The sequence below is a fragment of the Acartia tonsa genome, chromosome 11 (assembly GCF_053477335.1).
Source record: "Acartia tonsa isolate MP-2025a chromosome 11, ASM5347733v1, whole genome shotgun sequence".
NCBI lineage: Eukaryota > Metazoa > Arthropoda > Copepoda > Calanoida > Acartiidae > Acartia > Acartia tonsa.
This window is the reverse complement of record NC_137270.1, coordinates 24,409,658-24,429,505: the sequence shown is the minus strand read 5'-3', so window position 1 is coordinate 24,429,505 and position 19,848 is coordinate 24,409,658. Positions and strand designations below refer to the sequence as shown.

At 34.3% G+C, this 19,848-nt stretch overlaps 1 protein-coding gene across 1 annotated transcript in view; it reads right to left on the bottom strand.

Moving 5' to 3' along the window:
• LOC145331933 (uncharacterized) overlaps positions 1-19,848 on the bottom strand; it is a 30,293-nt gene that overhangs the window by 8,031 nt on the left and 2,414 nt on the right. The window contains exons 2-5 of the mRNA XM_080176808.1: positions 19,023-19,110; positions 16,183-16,239; positions 15,742-15,847; positions 3,226-3,353 (exon numbers count right to left, since the gene is read on the bottom strand). Of these exons, the coding sequence (XP_080032934.1) occupies positions 3,226-3,353; positions 15,742-15,847; positions 16,183-16,239; positions 19,023-19,110 (379 nt within the window). The remainder of the gene's footprint in view (positions 1-3,225; positions 3,354-15,741; positions 15,848-16,182; positions 16,240-19,022; positions 19,111-19,848) is intronic.

The window sequence follows — 19,848 nt, the reverse complement described above, 5'->3', positions numbered from 1 at the left end:
TCACGTATATAATCGTACAACAATAAGTTTTCAACGAATATTAAAATAAACATCATTTAATTGATGGGCCAAAGGCGCGGGCTAACAAAACTGGTTTTTATAATTTTAAAGAGTAGCTGTGCTAATAAATACGTCTAAGGTAACATTAGCTTTTTTTGCGGTTATATTTGTGGTTGAAATAAATAAACACCAAAACATTTAAAGATTCCCCTTTCAAATAGTTGCACATATGTAATTATTCAATCCAATAGTTCGGCAAGGTTTGAAGTCTGATATCACTCTCCATCCGAAGCTACTCAGTAAGTCTGTCCGTCCGTCCCTTTGTACTAATGAGAGTTCTTAAATTCTTTATGTTATATTTCCCGATTGACAAGCATATAACACATTTTGTCCGCCTGTCTATCTATTTTATCCAGTTATTGATAGGGGTAAGACATAGGACAATAAACCCACAAATACGATAAACAAAATTACCACTTCTGTAGATTTAAATTTATTATTGGGAATGTTACATTTAAGGTTTGTAAAACTTAATCAATATTTAATAAAAAAGTTTCCAAAGTTCTTAGCCAACGAATGAGAGATAATAATTTTAAAACTTTGTGAACTAGTTTAATTTACAGTCCAATGTCCCATCCCTCCCGTAGCAAATCTATAATCATTACAAGAATGTCCGTACGTCCATTTTAAACATGTTGATTTTTTTACTTTTTTAACAACAAATTTTTATGTGATCTAATTATCCGATTGATCCGATGTTTGGTATATTGATTCCTGGGACAACTAAGTACAATATTATAAGCGAAGCAACTCTATAATCAAGTCCTAAAAATGTAAGTATGTCCATAAACATTATCCTGTATCAAGCAGTTTTTCAACAAATTTACTTACAATTTTGCTTCGACTCTTATACATTTATATTCTAATTATTCAGTTCTGACACAATACAAGTGTTAAAAGGACTCTACCGTTTCAGTGCTTTGCTTTTGTGGATGTTGTCATCCTTGTTAAATATATAAATAGCAACAATGTATCTTTAATTTTCTTTCCCCGTAACTTAGAATGAACAAGAACGAAAACATTCTTAAGAGCTGACCTAACGAATCAGAAGGACAAACGAACATTACCAACAATATATATTAAAGAAAATCTATATTAACATCATAAATTTGATGGAAAAAATCGCACAATAGGTAATTAAAATGCTTAACGCTATACTTAGGTTCCAGGACAAACGCAGGAGTCCCAAACGTCGGATTGGACAAACGTAGGAGTGTTAAAATATCAATTTAATTAAGTATTTCTATACAGATTAGGTTACGTTAAGAATGAATGCATAAATAAGCCCATGCAGGGGTTAGGCATTTAAAAAACCTATAAAATTGTCTTAAATAGGTTAGGTTAGGTTAAGTGTCCACTCCAACGTTTATCTACTCCGATGTTTGGGACTCCTTCGTTTGTCCTAGGACCCATATTTATACTTGATCAAAGAGACACTTTGCTTATTGCATATTGCCCAATCGTCCTAGGAATGATCATTAATGTAAAAATATTAAAGATAGCTTTTAAAATGAACATTGCATATGGACATCCGTAAAGATCTATTATAATTTTTAAATAGCTTCGCTTTGAAAACATGGATATCAACATCCATAAAAGCGAAGCTCTGAAACTGTAGGACTAACGGACATAAACACTTGTATAGTGTCAGAACTGAATAATCATAATATAAATGTATAAGAGTCGAAGCAAAATTGTAAGTATATTTGTTGAAAAACTGCTTGATACAGGATAATGTTTATGGACATACTTACATTTTTATGACTTAATTATAGAGTTGCTTCGCTTATAATATAATACTTTGTTGTCCCAGGAATCAGTATACCAAAAATCAGATGAATTTAGAAAATTAGATCACATACAATACTGGTATTGATTATAGAGTTGCTACGCTTTCTAAATCATACCTAAATACTACAGGAATCACCATACAAAGTTTTAAATCGATAGAACAATTTTTACATGCCTAAATTAACGAAAAAAGCTATCCGTTACAGACGTACGGACGGACCGACCCTAATTATAGAAAAGCTTTACTTAAAAAAAAATACCCAAATAAATAATTGAAGAGAGCGTGAATGAAAAATGAAGTTTATGTTTAAAAAAGAGCAAGAAATAATCATTTGCTTTAGGGAACAAAGACAGGGCTAGGTCATCTAAATAAAAATTTCAATTTATTGAGTATTGACTGGTTGAAAAGTTGAAGAAATATTCTATTATGCTTTTAATTAAATTTTTTTTGTTAAGAAACAATAAAGGATTTCAAGCTTGTCTTGGGGGGGGGGGGAGTAATGTGGTATTAACACCATTGCCAACTCTCCCACCCACATCAAACTCTCTCATTAAATAGCATAAAACTGTCATAAAAAGGAGAAAAATAAAGAGAGGGAATAAGCAATAAATCATAAAATCACGAAATCTTTAAAATTATGAATTTATTTCTTAAGCATGATTGACAGACAAATAGATTATTTGACAAAGACCAAAATGTGTTAAAAATCACCCATGTGACGTCCTATAAATGGGGGATTATCCATCTCCTTTTAGGGGTTTTCTTTCCCACTTCTTCTCTTATCTCCCTCATTTTTATGACGTCTGATTTTAAACATACTTTAGTCTTTGTCAATTATTTACTGGATGCTTATTGGTAAATAAATTTTTACCATAAAATTTAGCTGTCTATCAGGAATAGCAGCTGAGAAAATAACATTATTCCCTAAGAGTTGAGGACAGACAAAGTGAAATATAGCGTAGCTTTGCTCCAAAAAAGTTCTAAAGCAAGAACAATGAATGTATAAGTATAGATGTATAACCCAGACAACTACTTATTTCCAGTAATGAGGACCTTATGAGTCTGCTAGCAAATTGCTTTCTGCTCTTTTGTAGCGACCTGGCAGTGTTAATATTTCCGACGCTATTGACTGATATTCAAAGACCCAATTGAAAGTTAGCATAAGGTCCCAACCGCATCGACATACAGTTATTGCTTTACAAAGTGTCTCAAAAATCAGCCATGTGACGTAATGAGAGATTATCCATCACCTTTTTAGGGGTTTTCTTTCCCATTTCTACTCTCATCCCTCATTTTTATGACGTCACATGGCTTGTTTTTGAGAAGCTTCTTTTACTTTAATGCAAGAACAAAAATGTGCAAAGGTTTCCTACCTTGAAATAGAGGATACACTGGGAACATTATATTTATCACAAATGGATTCTTGGAGAAGTCGGTCCCTAATTTCCCAGGCAAATATTCCCGGATCTTTCTGCTTCAGCTCTTTTATGAATCCGACTACCTGAAATATAAAAATATCAATAAAAGTTATAAAAAATGATTATCCTATTATACAAAAGTATAAAGTAGTAAGGTTTTAAGGTCTGAAGCTTAAGATCTCAATAACTACTTATCCGATTGGGCCGATTTTATGTATGCTTCATATAGGCTCTGTTATGGTTTTAGGCTATTTTTATTTTCAAATTTACTAAGTCTTTCTTGACTAACTCAAAATAGCTATGCTTTAACTTATCCACCAATCTGCAGAAGGTTAATTATGTTTATCCAAACTAGGATGTACATCAATTTATCATCCATTGTTTTATCCCTGGAAAATATGCGTGGAGACTTGACTCGCGACATCTGGTAAGATGATCAACAAAGACGAGCATCATATTACAGTTCAGTGTCAATGACCCAGGGATGGAGGAATATGAAAGATATTACAACAGTGTCAGGGACCCAGGGATGGAGGAATATGAAAGATAATACAGTTCAATGTCAGGGAACCAGGGATGGAGGAATATGAAAGATATTACAACAGTGTCAGGGACCCAGGGATGGAGGAATATGAAAGATATTACAACAGTGTCAGGGACCCAGGGATGGAGGAATATGAAATATATTACAACAATGTCAGGGACCCAGGGATGGAGGAATATGAAAGATATTACAGTTCAATGTCAGGGACTCAGGGATGGAGGAATATGAAAGATATTACAGTTCAATATCAGGGACCTAGGGATGGAGGAATATGAAAGATATTACAATCAATGTCAGAGTCTCAGGGATGGAGGAATATGAAAGATATTACAGTTCAATGTCAGGGACCCAGGGATGGAGGAATATGAAAGATATTACAACAGTGTCAGGGACCCAGGGATGGAGGAATATGAAAGATATTACAACAGTGTCAGGGACCCAGGGATGGAGGAATATGAAAGATATTACAACAATGTCAGGGACCCAGGGATGGAGGAATATGAAAGATATTACAGTTCAATGTCAGGGACTCAGGGATGGAGGAATATGAAAGATATTACAGTTCAATATCAGGGACCTAGGGATGGAGGAATATGAAAGATATTACAATCAATGTCAGAGTCTCAGGGATGGAGGAATATGAAAGATAATACAGTTCAATGTCAGGGACCCAGGTATGGAGGAATATGAAAGATAATACAGTTCAATGTCAGGGACCCAGGGATGGAGGAATATGAAAGATAATACAGTTCAATGTCAGGGAACCAGGGATGGAGGAATATGAAAGATATTACAACAGTGTCAGGGACCCAGGGATGGAGGAATATGAAAGATATTACAACAGTGTCAGGGACCCAGGGATGGAGGAATATGAAAGATATTACAACAGTGTCAGGGACCCAGGGATGGAGGAATATGAAAGATATTACAACAATGTCAGGGACCCAGGGATGGAGGAATATGAAAGATATTACAGTTCAATGTCAGGGACTCAGGGATGGAGGAATATGAAAGATATTACAGTTCAATATCAGGGACCTAGGGATGGAGGAATATGAAAGATATTACAATCAATGTCAGAGTCTCAGGGATGGAGGAATATGAAAGATAATACAGTTCAATGTCAGGGACCCAGGTATGGAGGAATATGAAAGATAATACAGTTCAATGTCAGGGACCCAGGGATGGAGGAATATGAAAGATATTACAATCAATGTCAGAGTCTCAGGGATGGAGGAATATGAAAGATATTACAATCAATGTCAGAGTCTCAGGGATGGAGGAATATGAAAGATAATACAGTTCAATGTCAGGGACCCAGGGATGGAGGAATATGAAAGATAATACAGTTCAATGTCAGGGACCCAGGGATGGAGGAATATGAAAGATATTACAGTTCAAATCAGGTACCCAGGGATGGAGGAATATGAAGGATTACAGTTCAATGTCAGGGACCTAGGGATGGAGGAATATGAAAGATATTACAATCAATGTCAGAGTCTCAGGGATGGAGGAATATGAAAGATATTATAGTTCAATGTCAGAGTCTCAGGGATGGAGGAATATGAAAGATATTACAGTTCAATGTCAGGGACCCAGGGATGGAGAGATGTGAAAGATATTACAGTTCAATGTCAGGGACCCAGGGATGGAGGAATATGAAAGATATTACAACAGTGTCAGGGACCCAGGGATGGAGGAATATGAAAGATATTACAACAGTGTCAGGGACCCAGGGATTGGGCAATATTTTTCTTGTTTTATGACAACTGGGTATCTGCTCTATAAATCACTCTGTCTATTCATGTTTTTTTGTGCTTCTCTATTTATAGATTTTGTCATCCTTTTGTTTTTGAAATAACAATTAATCCCAATAGACAACTAATAAATGTGTTATAGTGAACTTGCGCCTGTTTATGAATTCAGGCATTTTCCATCCTTTAACTGTTAATATCACGCTCCTAACCTAGCAGCAGCAGTAGGATTTCGTAATTGGTCATTGCATGGCCTGGGCTCGAACTATTCACCTTCCTAACAACGCAACTTTAAACATTCATGAAATTGATACGATATTGATTATACTTTAAAATAAATTTTTTGTTATCTGCTTGTACTTTTTTGGGTCCTACGTCCCAAACGTCCCAAACGTCGAAGTGGACAAACACAGGAGTGGATACTTAACCTAACCTAACCTATTTTAAACCATTTTTAAAGTTTTTAAAATGCCTAACCCCTGCGGAGGGCTGATTTGTATATTCATATCTTAACCTAACCTAACCTGTATAGAAATACCTAATTAAATTAATATTTTAACACTCCTGCGTTTGTTCACTCCGACGTTTGGGACTCCTGCGTTTGTCCTGGAACCCTTTTTTGTATTCTTTTATTTCTGCGAGAAACACAGAACTAAAAAGTATCATATTCTATTAAGTAAGACGCTTGCATGTATCAATCACTTACAAATGACATTCAAAGGCAGATTCATAAAATTTTGCGTTTAATATCTAATTAAATCTGAACTAAAAAACAAAGCTTAAATTTGAATTTTGATGATATGAACATTTGGTGTTTTCTCACAAAGTGCCTTGTTAAGCACATACACCCCTCCCCAATTGCTTCAATGAATTGAAATAAGTAATGGGGGAGTGGATAAGTGGGGTTAGATTAGGTTAGGTTAGTGTTAGGGCAACCTGCATCTGTTAAGCCTAGAGAACAAAACTAAGGTAGGTTTTACAGACCGATTAATAACCTTGCAGTGTAGCTTTGCTGGTAAATTTTTTCAAAATGTAAGAATTTTATTTTCTGCAAGATGTTTAATGAGTTTTATCTGTTGCTTAAATGAATATCAAATTGCTGCTTTTCAACGCAAAACATTCTTGCAGACATCTTGCAATCAGAGAGAGAGAGAGAGAGAGAGAGAGAGAGAGAGAGAGAGAAAGATGAAAATTACATATTAACAAAGAAAGAAAGACATTTTTAATGAAATCAGCATGTAACTAATGTTAAAGATTCTCTATACTTTGTAAATCCCCTACCAACTATAATAATATAATCTGGATATAAATTTAGAATCATAGTTAGGTATATTTTAAGCAATTTAACTTTTTTTCTAATTTCATCAACAAATTAATTAATTTTAAATAAATAGAATTTTAACAAGCCTGGCAACATCCATAAGTAGTGGAGCACCAAAAAATCCTGGATTAATATACGGCCAAAGTGATATAAAGATCAGATGTACACTGTAGCATGTCTGACATATTGACGGACGGACCATGTAAAGTATATACTTGATACTTATTGGTATAGCGAAACAGCTTTTCTATCTCGGATAGCAGCCGGAAAAATCGCATTTGACTGGCGAAAACACAGACGGAATTATCTAGCAGCTGTGCTTCTAAAAACAAGTGTAATTACGACGATTTTTTTTACCTCCGTGAAAAAATGTCGGGGATATTTTTTAGAGACTTGGCGGCACTTTTGAGTCTCTGTGCAAATTGACAGGGGCAAAAACTCTTTCTTTTAAAAATTAACGAAAAGTTGAAACATATTTTGGGGGAAATTTTAGGGTAGCAAAGCATTGTAATAATTTGTTTGTGCTTCTGTATGCCTCAAATAAATGTCTTTTAAGGGTTTGAGACTTAAAATTATACTGGCAAGTTTTAATTTATGAACATGATATCTCATTTGTTGGCTAAAATTCTTTAGATACTTTAGATAACTTTAATCTACAGAAAGGGTAATTTTGTTTCTCGTATTCATTCGAATCCGGTGGATAGAAACCGGTTCTCATCCATACGAAAAAACTATGTCTAGCACCTCGGGGAGCTAAAAAAACTAGTTTTAATCTTATGATTGTACATTCTATATCCGCGGAAAGCCGTTTATAATACGATGCGAGAAATAACTATTATCACCATTGAACAACAAATAATCATCTTATCCCTTCAGATCCCTGGTTAAAATGCAACAAAACACATTTACGAGAACTTTTCAAATTGATTACATTTTTGTGGGGGGAAATTTTCCATAAATGTTCGTTTTTAGATCATTATGTTTAAGTTAAAGGGAAAAATAGGCAATTGTTTAATGTTTATGTGTAATGATTCTTTTTTGGCGGCTTTTTACAATTAGTAGCGAAGCTACTTAGTTGATCTTTTTTTCCACTGTAAACAAACTTTTTATTTGAAAACCCTCATTCCCCCCCCCACCAAAAAAAAAAGAAACAATAAAAAGCATGGACGTCCCTAATAGGGTTGGGCCGGATATTTTTTTGGCCGGATACCGGATATCCGGCTGATTTCAAATGCCGGATATCCGGTATCCGGCCAAATTACCGGATATCCGGCCGGATAACCGGCCAAATTACTGCATATTAAAGTATCAAAAAAGATATAGTCCCTTTCGTGGCAACGCACCTTAAGGGGTGATTCGTCGTATTTTTAAAATTGCTTTTAATAGGTTATTTTAGGTTAGGTTAGGTTATATTTGGTTAGGTGATTGCCCCGCAGGGTTAGGCAATTGGCCCCGCAAGGTTAGAGCCCCCCGCAGGGGCTAGAAATAGTAGGAAAGCTACTGTAAAAAAACGAATAATCGCTCCTTAAGGGGCATTGCCACGAAAGGGACTATACCCGCAAAAAAATTTACGTAATAAACTGGTGTTTTATTATATAAAATTAAGGTTAAAACTTAAAAATTAAGTAACTATTAAATGATCTTTCTTCTTAGCAATTAATCTAATGAACTATTACTACCCTAAATCTGTAATATCAACCCCTAACGGTTAAAGGTTGGGCAGGGTGGTGGCGTTTAATGCCCGCCCCCTCTGTTTTTTTTTCTATCCCATTTTCTGTGTATAGAGGTAGAGGGCTAAAACTAAGTGACTTTCGTAATATGGGTATGGCACATAACTGAGAGTTGAAATTCTTTTAATACCCCCTTCCTGGCGGGCACAGGATGCCAGCAAACCTGGTAAGGTCATTCAGGTAAAAAGTAAAAATATTATTTCATGTTATCTAATACTAAAATATCCTATAGTCGTACATCCTCATATGAAATATAGGTGTTCAAGTCAATTTCAGGTTCCAGGTATAATCCTGCAAGTCCTGAACCTCCAGGTCTCCAGAAATCTTTAAACGGTTCCTGTGACCATAAATTTTTACTTGAAGATTTCAAATTTTAAACTTAGGTTTTTTTTTATATATCTTCATGACATCAATTTCATAAGATCCGTTGCCGTTTACCTGCCAACTGTTGGTTTGCGGCTGGCAGCTGCCAAGTACTGCCAGCCGATTATGTTTTGAGATTTCTAATATAAAATTTACATTAAGATAAACATACTCAGAAAAATTGTTCTTCTAGCTTTAATAATAAGAAAATTACAGCCATTTAAGATTAAAAAAACAGAGATTTTAGTTGTAAAATATAAAAGATTATATAGCCGGATATCCGGCCGGATAGTTTCAATATCCGGTATCCGGCCGGATATTAAAAAAGGCCGTATATCCGGCCACACCGGATATCCGGCCCAACCCTAGTCCCTAATCCTTTGTAAGGGGCATTAAACTTGTAATCTAAAAGAAAACACACCTAAACAAATGTAGCACAAAAAAAGTAAAAAGAAATAATATGACATAATCTGAGTTTTTATCTTATGAAAAATGTTGTCTATTGTGGAGTTATATTCAAAATATGACACAAAGATTCTTAAGATAAGTTTTATATGTTTAAACAATGTCACCAAAAAAATAGCCTATAAATTTGTATATATAGATTGCATTATTTTCATATTTTTTGCAAATAAACTATTACTGTTGTCTATGTAAATAATATTGTGCTTTCCCTGTTCAAGGACTAAGGCACATAGGCGTCCAAGGGGGGGGGGGGTAATGGGCCATTTGGCACCCCCAAAATTTTGTGAACAATACCCCCCCCCAAAAAAAATTACCCCTACCTTGGGGGTGCCGTAGGCAACCCAAACGATTTTGGGGGGGTTATTTACCCCCCCCAAACCATTTGGGGGGGGTAATTACCCCCCCTCAAAATAAATGTTCTTTAAAAAAATTTTTTTGGAGGGGGGTATTTACCCCCCCAAATTGAATGTTCTTTTACTGTTTTACTGTCCAACCAGTTAAAACAGTTCTTAACCATGATAACAAAAAATTTAATAGTTTGATCATGTTTTATTTGCTTGGGCCTTTATAAGGGCTAAAACCATCCCGGGGATCTATGATGTAATTGTAAAGCACTGAAGATTCCATAAAATAGATACCTAACTAAATCAAATATTTCATTAAATAATGAAAAAGAATTTCTATAGGCGATTTCTTTTGGGAGGATGTCAGGGTGTCTCAAAACTAGTTATAAAACTTACCAGGACCTATAAGACGCTTCACTTTAAAGTAAAATCATATTGGTTCATTGGTTAGTGAGTTAATTATTGTATTTTTATGTTCTAAAGAATGAGATACTACTATATATTTGAATAGTAGTGGCGCCCTTAGCATCTAAGAACTCGTGTTTTCTAAAGGGTAAAAAGGGAGGAGAAAAATAGCCTAAAACCACTCAAAGGATTGACCTATAATAGTGTGGAACCATCATGGGATCTATGTGAAGCTTTCCTAAAAAGGAGAACTCAGTATTAAAAGTAATGAAATCTGAAGCTATAGTCAAATAAACCTTACTTACTACTTTATGTTATAAGATAGTACTTATTAACTTAATAGATTAGGTAGGTGCTTTTTTTACATATTTAAATTACCCCCCCCAAAAATTTTACCCCCGGGGTAAATTAGTTTGGGGGGGGTAATTACCCCCCCCAACAGATTTGGGGGGAGTATTTACCCCCCCCAACAGACTTTAGGGGGGGTAATTACCCCCCCCCCAATCAAATTTTACCCCCGGGGTAAAAATTTTGGGGGGGGTAAAAAAAAAAATTCGGCGCGCTTCGCGCGCCATTTTACCCCCCCCAAACACGAATTACCCCCCCCCCTAAAATTTTTTACCCCCCCCAAAAATAAAAAGCTTGGACGCCCCTGCTAAGGCATTCCCTTTATTTTAATATAAATCATTTTTAAAGATTTCAGGATTATAATAACTGGAAATAAAACGAAGTTTCGGGTTTCGTCGCATTTTCGTAGCTATTCTCTTATTTCTAGCCCCTGTTGAGGGCTCTAACCCAGCGGAGCAATCATTAACCCTTACCTAAAGCTACTGTGAAAATGCGACGAAACCTGCAACTTTGTTTTCTTTCCATGACCCCATTTTTTTGATTTTTTGAGAAAACGTCTTTTTGAAAGGGGAATTTTTATGATAGATGCCAGTAATATATTAGATTACCCTTAAAAAGTTAATTTACCCTGTTCTAAAGAACTAAAATTTAATCTTATTTATGATATGAACATAGTTTTGGGAATTTTTTACTTTATGTATTTCATTTAAATTTTCAACTAAGGTTTTTATTTTCATTTATCTCTACTTTAGGGAACATTGGAATCGTTCGATTGGATTAAAACAGGTAATTTCTGCGATATTACTGGACATACATTCAGACAAATGTACATCTAGCAACCAGGGGCGTCGAAGGTTTATTTTTTGGGGGGGGGTAAAAATTTTTTAAGGGGGGGGTAATTCGTCTTTGGGGGGGGGGGGGAAATGGCGCGCGAAGCTCGCCGCAAATTTTTTTTACCCCCCCCCCCCCTTGGACGTCTATGCTAGCCACTTTCTAGATATTTCTAGTATTAATTAGTATTGCTTACCATTGAAAAAAGCAATATTTTAATCAAAATACAAATTTAAAAAATATGTTTTATTGGTACTTTTACAAAAAGTACCTTGTTGAGCAATGAACCCCCTCGCCCCTTTTATTTTCAATAAATTGAAAATAAAAGGAAAGATATTTTATAGTTTGTTAGGTCAAGTTCGGAACACAGTAAAAGTGTCGGACTGATTATGACGTAAAAAAATAGCCAATGAGAGGCCACTATAAATTTTACCATTGGTCAATAATGGCCTCTCATTGGCTAATTTAATTTTTACGTCATAATCAGTCCGACACTTTTACTGTGTTCCAAGTTCGGTTGGGTTATATCGGATATTTGGTTGACCCACATGATTAGGGCTCCTCAAATATACGTCCCCAACATTGAAAAAAACTACGCTTCCACGTTGATTTAAATTTATTTAAAAAAATAAAGGGGTGGGTTATGCATCTTCGATTTATTTTCTTTGAATTGATAAAACCTAAGGTAAAAATATGATTAAAAGTATAAATATTATGTAAATGAAGTGTTAATATGAGAAAAATATTGTATTATTTCTTTTACTTCCTGTATCCTGAGAACTAAGATTAGATATTAGGTAAAAACAAGGAAACTAATTTTTTTAGTTGCAAAGCTTTTCTTTCATTTATACATAAAGTTTTGATATATATTATTACTTTGAATTTACAATTCAATTTTGATCTTAGAATAGTAATTTCTCGTATCGTATTATAAAGGGCTTTCCGCGGATATAGAATGTACAATTAAAAGATTAAAACTAGTTTTTTTAGCCCCGAGGTGCCGAAGGTTCCACCCACCTCAAGTTCAGGCCTCTAGGGGCGTAACCGCTCATTAAATCAAAATAATAATACACAGACAGCAATGTATTATGAAAATGATAGAGCAACTTTGCTCCGTGTTAAAGGTATATTTAAATAATTGTGAGAAAAGTGTTAAGGTGTTGATTTTTAAGACACGAGTCCGCCCTGATCATTTTTCATATTTCAGGTAATCGTTCGGCATATAAAAATGAAATATTCTAAAACCAGAGAGGGATGGGGTACTGGACTGTATATTATATTGGTACCCAAAGTTTTATCAAGTTAAATTACTAGGCTGCTTTTCAAGATAGTATGGATGAATTTGTTAGGTCAATTGTTTTACCATTATTATGCAATCCTTGTTTAATTAACGGAAAAATTGTAAACAGCGTGCTTAAGTTAAGCTGAAAATCTATAAAACAAAATTAGTTTGTTATATTTCTAATAATTTAAAATAAAAAATTCTAATCAATCCCAATATTTCCCTTTTATAAAATCTAACCATTTTTATTTTTATTTTAGTCTATAGTAAGCATATACATCCAAGGGTGGGGGGTAAAGGAGTGTTTAACCCCCCCCCCCCCCCCACCCCCCCCCCAAAAAAACTTTGAAACCCATCATTTTACACCCCTTAATCTAAAAAAAATAAAATACATTAGATTACCCCCCTCAAAATAAAAAGTTTGGACGTCCCTTAGTCTAAGGATATCCTATACCAAGTTAAATAGTTGTACAATGTATATATAGCTTCTAGGTATCTAGAACTTTACAGGGATAGATGCACTAAAGAAAATTTTACACCATTAAAAATAATTGGGCTTCTAAGCAGTTCAACATTCTTTAAGTAACAGTCACAGTGATAAAGATAATTTTTTAAAGAACCAACATGATTGTTCAACAGTTTCCCTCAAAAGTGCTTTGTCGAGCAAGAAGGAATAGTTTTTCCTTGCGAAAACTTACACCTTTACCCCGCCCCCCCTCCCCCAACTTTTTTTTTTCAAATATAAGTGGCACTTTGAGAAAAAGCACAAATCATTATTCAGGAGCCTTATACTTATCCCAGACTCAGCTATATACAGAGATAGAGGGGACAAAAGTTTTACAATAACGTTTTCTTATTCGTTTGCTTAACAACTTTGGGGACTTTTACTGCGTTTTGATTGGTTAGTTTATCCAATTGAGTGTTCAAACGTTTCAACCCTTAATTTCAATCTACAGAATGGGTAATTTTGTGTGTAATCATTGGGGATGTACATTAATTTATCGGCCATTGTCTTATCCCTTTATATCCCTGGCTATATAGCTTGCAGGTATCTGGAGATGGAATCAGGACGTCGTACCATCATTATTTGCCTTCAAGAGACAGATGCCAGGGAGTCAGGTATAATTAAACACATTTTAAAATGAATTAATCGACCTCTCATCAATTTAGAAAAGGGGACATGGTGGCACTTCGGGTTCTAGACCTCTACCCGCACATTGAAACATACTCCGCGTCTATACGTCCATTCGCCCTATAGACAACCAGCCCTTTCATTGAACGACTTTTATCTTAGAAGTCCTAACTGTGTATGATAATGATTTGTGCCTGTTTTGGGCCACGCTATTTCCCCTAATCTATCTATTTATGTTGCGCACCTGACATAGCAGTAGTTAGATCATTTTTAACGTCTTTTTCATTTCGAACAAAAAAAGGCCATAAATAATTGGCCAGTAGACCCCCGTAGGGTTATAATTAAACATGATAAGAGGCTCATACTAAATAAATTAACCATTCTTATGATGAAAAATCAATTTTAAGAAAGTAGCACCAAAACTTTTTATTTACCTCTCCCTGGATTCCTGATATTTATAATTTTAAGGAAAGGGTCAACGGATGTTTCTCAAAATTGCCTCCGAGAGGTTTTTAAAGTGGACATTGGAAAATGGTGTTTCAAAATTATTTTTCCGACTAAATTTCATTTTAACGTTCCAACTTAAACTGTATTTTTTATCCCGCGACCGTGGCGCGTCCACGCGTCGTTAGTGAGGTGATAAGTTCGAATCTCGGCCCGACACCGCGTCATATCTAAAGACGTAAAAAAAGACGTTCATACTGCTGCTATGTCAGGTGCACGACATAGTTAGAGTAGATGGATGTAAAGTTAGGACTTCTTAGAGAAATGTCGTGCAATCAAAGGTTTGGTTGCCTGTTGGATGTTACTTAACCTTATATCCGTGGATGTTAGAGTATTGCATCCCATTACAAGCGGATGATGCTCTGTATTCTCTAAATGATCACTTAAAAATCAAAGGTAAGGTAAACCACATTTTAAAGTGCAACCTAGAAACTAAACTAAAATAGTAATGTTTCTTGTTAGTCCTTTAAGATCTCATTAACAAACAAACCAATTGAATTCTACATTTAATATTTCAAATTTAGTCTATTTTGTCTAATGCCTAGATGCTGAATTCCAGCCGTTAGTTTAATACTTTTTGAATCACTACTTTGTAATGAAAATTGAAACCAAAAGTTAAATACTATTTTACCCTAGGGACATAGGACACACATTTGTGTGTGTGTGTGTGAGAGGGAGATGGGGGGGGGGGGGACGAGAGAGAGAGATAGAGAGGAAGAGAGAGAGAGAAGGAGAGAGGAAAGGCGATTGAAGAAAAATATTTGAGGAAGTCCAAATTGTGAAGTTAAATATTGATTTCTCATTTTCAATTATAGTTTTAATTCTGACAGTCATTTATTTTATTTTCAATGTCAAAAATTTAAGTTCCATGTATAATAAAGACACCCATGAAAGCGCAGCTCTTTTTACTTTAACAATTCATATTCAGCATATTTTATTTATGTATAATAGCCTTAGAACCTGTTGATTTTTAGGTCTTTAATATTAATATTTACCATTATTTTATCTGAGCTGGATCTTTAAATCATTTCAATGGTGCGCCAAATCGGGGTGCGCTGAATTTCAGCCAATCACAGTGCAGCATTTCGTAAAATGCTGTGCTCTCATTGTCTCATTAAATTTTGCCCTTAGCCTCTAGAGGAGGTCGGGGGTGGTCAAGAAAATAGCCTAAAACCATTCGTGAAGCTTCCCTAAAATGAAGAACCCAATCGGATATGAGTAATTTTCGAAATTTAAAGCGATATGCCTCTAGGGGCACAAAAGGGGTAGGGAGCTTCGGGGTGAAGGTACCTTCCACAAAAATAGATAAAAAAAAACCTTCCATGGACCTATAAGAAGATTCATTGTAAAGAAGAACCATATTAGTTTAGCAGTTAACGTTATCTTTCAGTACATACCGACAGACAAAATTACATCCTGTTACTTTTATATCAGGAAATATATCTTACCTTAGGAGTAGTGACCCTGGGTTTGGAACCGCCTATAGCCCCTGGAAGGATGGATCCTGTTTCGTTGTAACGCGCCAGGATTTTAGATACACATCCATGACTTACTCTAAAACAAGGATGACAACATTCATAAAAGCGAAGCCTAACAATCGTACAAACGAACAATAACACTTTTAATTTGTCAGAACAAAATAAGGAAATTACTAATTTAAGAGTCTAAACAAAATTGTTTATGACTTTTGTTGAACAGGCTTGAAAGGCACCGAGATGACGAAGGCACGGGCTAAAATGGTTTTAACCTTTGGATTGTACATTACTATATTCGTAGAAAACTGGATATAATACAATGATAGATATATCCTTTTTTGTATGAATGAGAACCGGTTCTAATTCAATGGATAATAATAGGTTGCGAATGAATACGATAAACATTATTGTTACCTTAATTGTCTACTGATATCACAGGGTCGAATCCCCAACTGGGCAAGCTCAACAATTCTAAATAGAATATAAAAATTGTAGGGACAATTTATATCTCCCCTTCATACCCACTTCCCTTATGATAAATACTAAAACTAGTTACCCCCCTCCCCCTCATTATCAAAAATTTTATATTGTTTTTTAAATGATATATTTCATCTTTAAGAAAATAACATAAAATAATTAATTAAACCCTTATCAATATTTAATCAAACATAAATATTTTTCTTCTACAAAGATTTACAGTATAGGTAAAATTGCAAATCCTATCTTTTCTAAACAATGTCAATTCTAAATTATTACATTGTTTTTCTATCTAAAAAAATTTGAATTCTGAGTTTATCAGGGAAAATGTATGTTATAATGGAGGGGAGATGTTGCAAATCGCTATATATCTTTTGGCCAAATGAAAAAGTATTAAACTAGGATGATTTACTTGACACTTTTTAGAGAAAATAAATTTCACATATACTTTAAAGATTAATCTTCGCTATGTATAGTGTGTATAAAAAATGACGTCATACTGGCCTACCATTGGTCAATTAAAGTGTATACTGGCCTGTCAAAGGTAATTTAGTCTAAGTATTGGCCTATCATTGGTCATTTATATTACTTGACGTCATTTTTTTCATGGGCATTATAAAGAACTTCTTGGAAATTGCCAATATGGTCGTTTTATGTTTATAACATTTTAATCAAAAGTTTTCTTTGCCCTCTGTTACATTTTTATAATTTAGAATAAATTGTAAACCAAAAGAAAACTTGTTGCAGCACCTTGTAGCATATTTGACCGCAAAGGCGTCTTATTCATTGCCATTACAAGCAAGTAATGGCAATTCTAGAGATAATAATCCACATATTCTTATATAAAAATAACAGGATCTGTGTCTGTCCATCTATCTGTGTCTATCAAAGGATCTTGATAACCGCTGAACCGATTTGGTTCTTCTTTACAGTGTATCTTATCTTATGTCCTGTAAAGATATATGTACATATAACTATTTTGGAGGGAGAGTACCATCACCCCTAGAAAGAAATAGCTTTATCAATCATTTCAATGGAAAGCATTAATTAATTTAAATTAGTTTTAAATGAATTTATTATTGTGTTAATAAACCTGAAATAATGACGTTCTCTTTAAGATAAATAACTATTCCCCTGTGTAAGAATTGAGCCTGATCAAAGCCACCGAAATATTTATGTGTTGTTTGCGTTTTTTGTCACAAGACAATATTCAAAATTCTTTTGTGTAGGTGGGTGTCTGTTTGTCTGTAAGTATTTTGTGTGTGTGAGTTGTGTGTGTGGTGTGATTGTGTGTGTATGTATTCATGTTTTTGTGTGAATCATGCAATTGTGTTTTCTTGTTATTTTTTTTCAAAGAAGTTTTGCCGATACAATAGATTTAGAAGTTCTAGAGATGGTCATTCCTGCCTCATAATAAGGCAAAACTTAAACAGGATTACAAGCAGAAGAACTCTATTGTTTATTTATAGTTATACATACGATTTATTCCAATAATACGAACGACTTTCCTAAAAGCTAGCTTTATCCTAAGAAATTCAACTATTCGCGGTTTACTTATCATAAATGATTATGATTTTTTACATTTAAGATTTATCTCAGCCAAGCTTTATCCATAGAAATGCTACTAATGTGGCTGACTTATTATGCGAATGAAATAATAATAACTGTCCTTTCGTATCGTAACTTTTAAATCAATAATATGGTCATATTGTTCCTTCACTGTTTTCCTATTGGCGGATTATAATAGTATGTATCTTGTTCTTCTATATCTATTGGCGACACCTAAGCTACAAGATAAACAAAGGACATTTTAGAAGAGAAAATAATATTTTCTAGGAAAATGAAGAATTTTTAAATTTTTAAAGAAAGAAAGCCGACTTTTATTATTAGGTAATTTTACAATAAGAATCACAAATTTTACAGTTTTGTTGTTCTGGGCCTTTGGCCCTTTAAACAAACTAAACTAGAATTAACTTAAAAATTTTCATTTTACTGTCTGCGGAAAGCTGTTTATAAAAACAATACGATATATTTTCTTTTTATTATGCATTTACTAATCACAATATATTTCTACCTGCGGCTATGGCACTTAAGGTGGGGGTTGGGGTTTGGAATCGACCAACCCCCGACTTATCTGTAAAGCGATAGGCCAGATAGGGCCCCGGCAATTAACGCCCAAATATGATGAACAACTAACACCTTATTTTCATGTTCTAAATGAGAAAATACTCAGTAGCAGTTACTTTCTACAACCTAATCATGATTTAACCTTAATCCATAAAACAACCGAAAAACAGAGCCGGTTATCTATCTGCCTATCTATCTACCAATCTATCTATTCACCTATATATCTACCTATCTATCTTCCTATCTATCTAACTATTTGTCTACCTATCTATCTATCTATCTATCTACCTATCTATCTACCTATCTATTTACCTATTTATCTACCTATCTATCTACCTATCTATCTATCTATCTACCTATCTACCTACCTATCTATCTATCTATCTATCTATCTATCTATCTATCTACCTATCTATCTACCTATCTATCTACCTATCTATCTACCTATCTATCTACCTATCTATCTATCTATCTATCTACCTATCTATCTACCTATCTATCTACCTATCTATCTACCTATCTATCTACCTATCTATCTATTTACCTATCTATCAACCTATCTATCTACCTATTTATCTACCTGTCTATCTACCTATCTATCTACCTACCGATCTACCTATCTATCTACCTATCTATCAATTCATCCATACCTGATTCTGATATGGTTAGGTAGGGGCCTACCATTGACAAAAACACCTCCCAGCTGGTTCACCTCACCGTATGCGTTCACATGGCTTTCTGAATAAATATTATTATTAGAAAATATAAGATTAGTCGTCGAGGAGGTGATAGGTTTGAATCTTAACCTAAACCTCGGAAAAGCCAAAGCAGTTTATTTTTTTGTACCTAGTTTTATGACAGGTATAACCAATAACCATGTATAGTTTTTCCAGATAAAGATCGTGCAATCAAAGAGTTGGTTGTCTGGGAATAGATGGGATGTCAGGAAATTATCAAATGTGAGATGATATTTGACTTTTAATTATATTTTTTTATAATATTAGAAAGAAATATTTTAATTTATAATAGTAATAACGGGATAGATTATTTTTAAAAAGGATGACAACATTCATAAAAGCGAAGCTCTAAAATCAGAATGAAGGACAAACAAACAATTGTAGAGTGTCATAACTTAATAAGCAGAACATTAATTTGTAAGTCTAACAAAATTGTACATACATTTGTTGCAAAAAAAACTTAAACACAGGATATATTAAAAGAGCACATTTTGTATTGATGTTGTCAAGAAATCAGCATATTTAGTACGTACTTTCTAGTAATTCTTATAGAGGTGCTATGCCTCTGAAATCCTACCTTACAGTTTTATGAATCACTGTAAAGGAGAACTATATTGGTTCAGCGATTAGTGAGATCCTTCGATACAGACAAAAAAGCTTACTACTTTATATAGTAGGATATTGATTTATTTCCTAGTAACAATTATAGAGTTGCTTCACTTTCTAAATCGTACCTAAC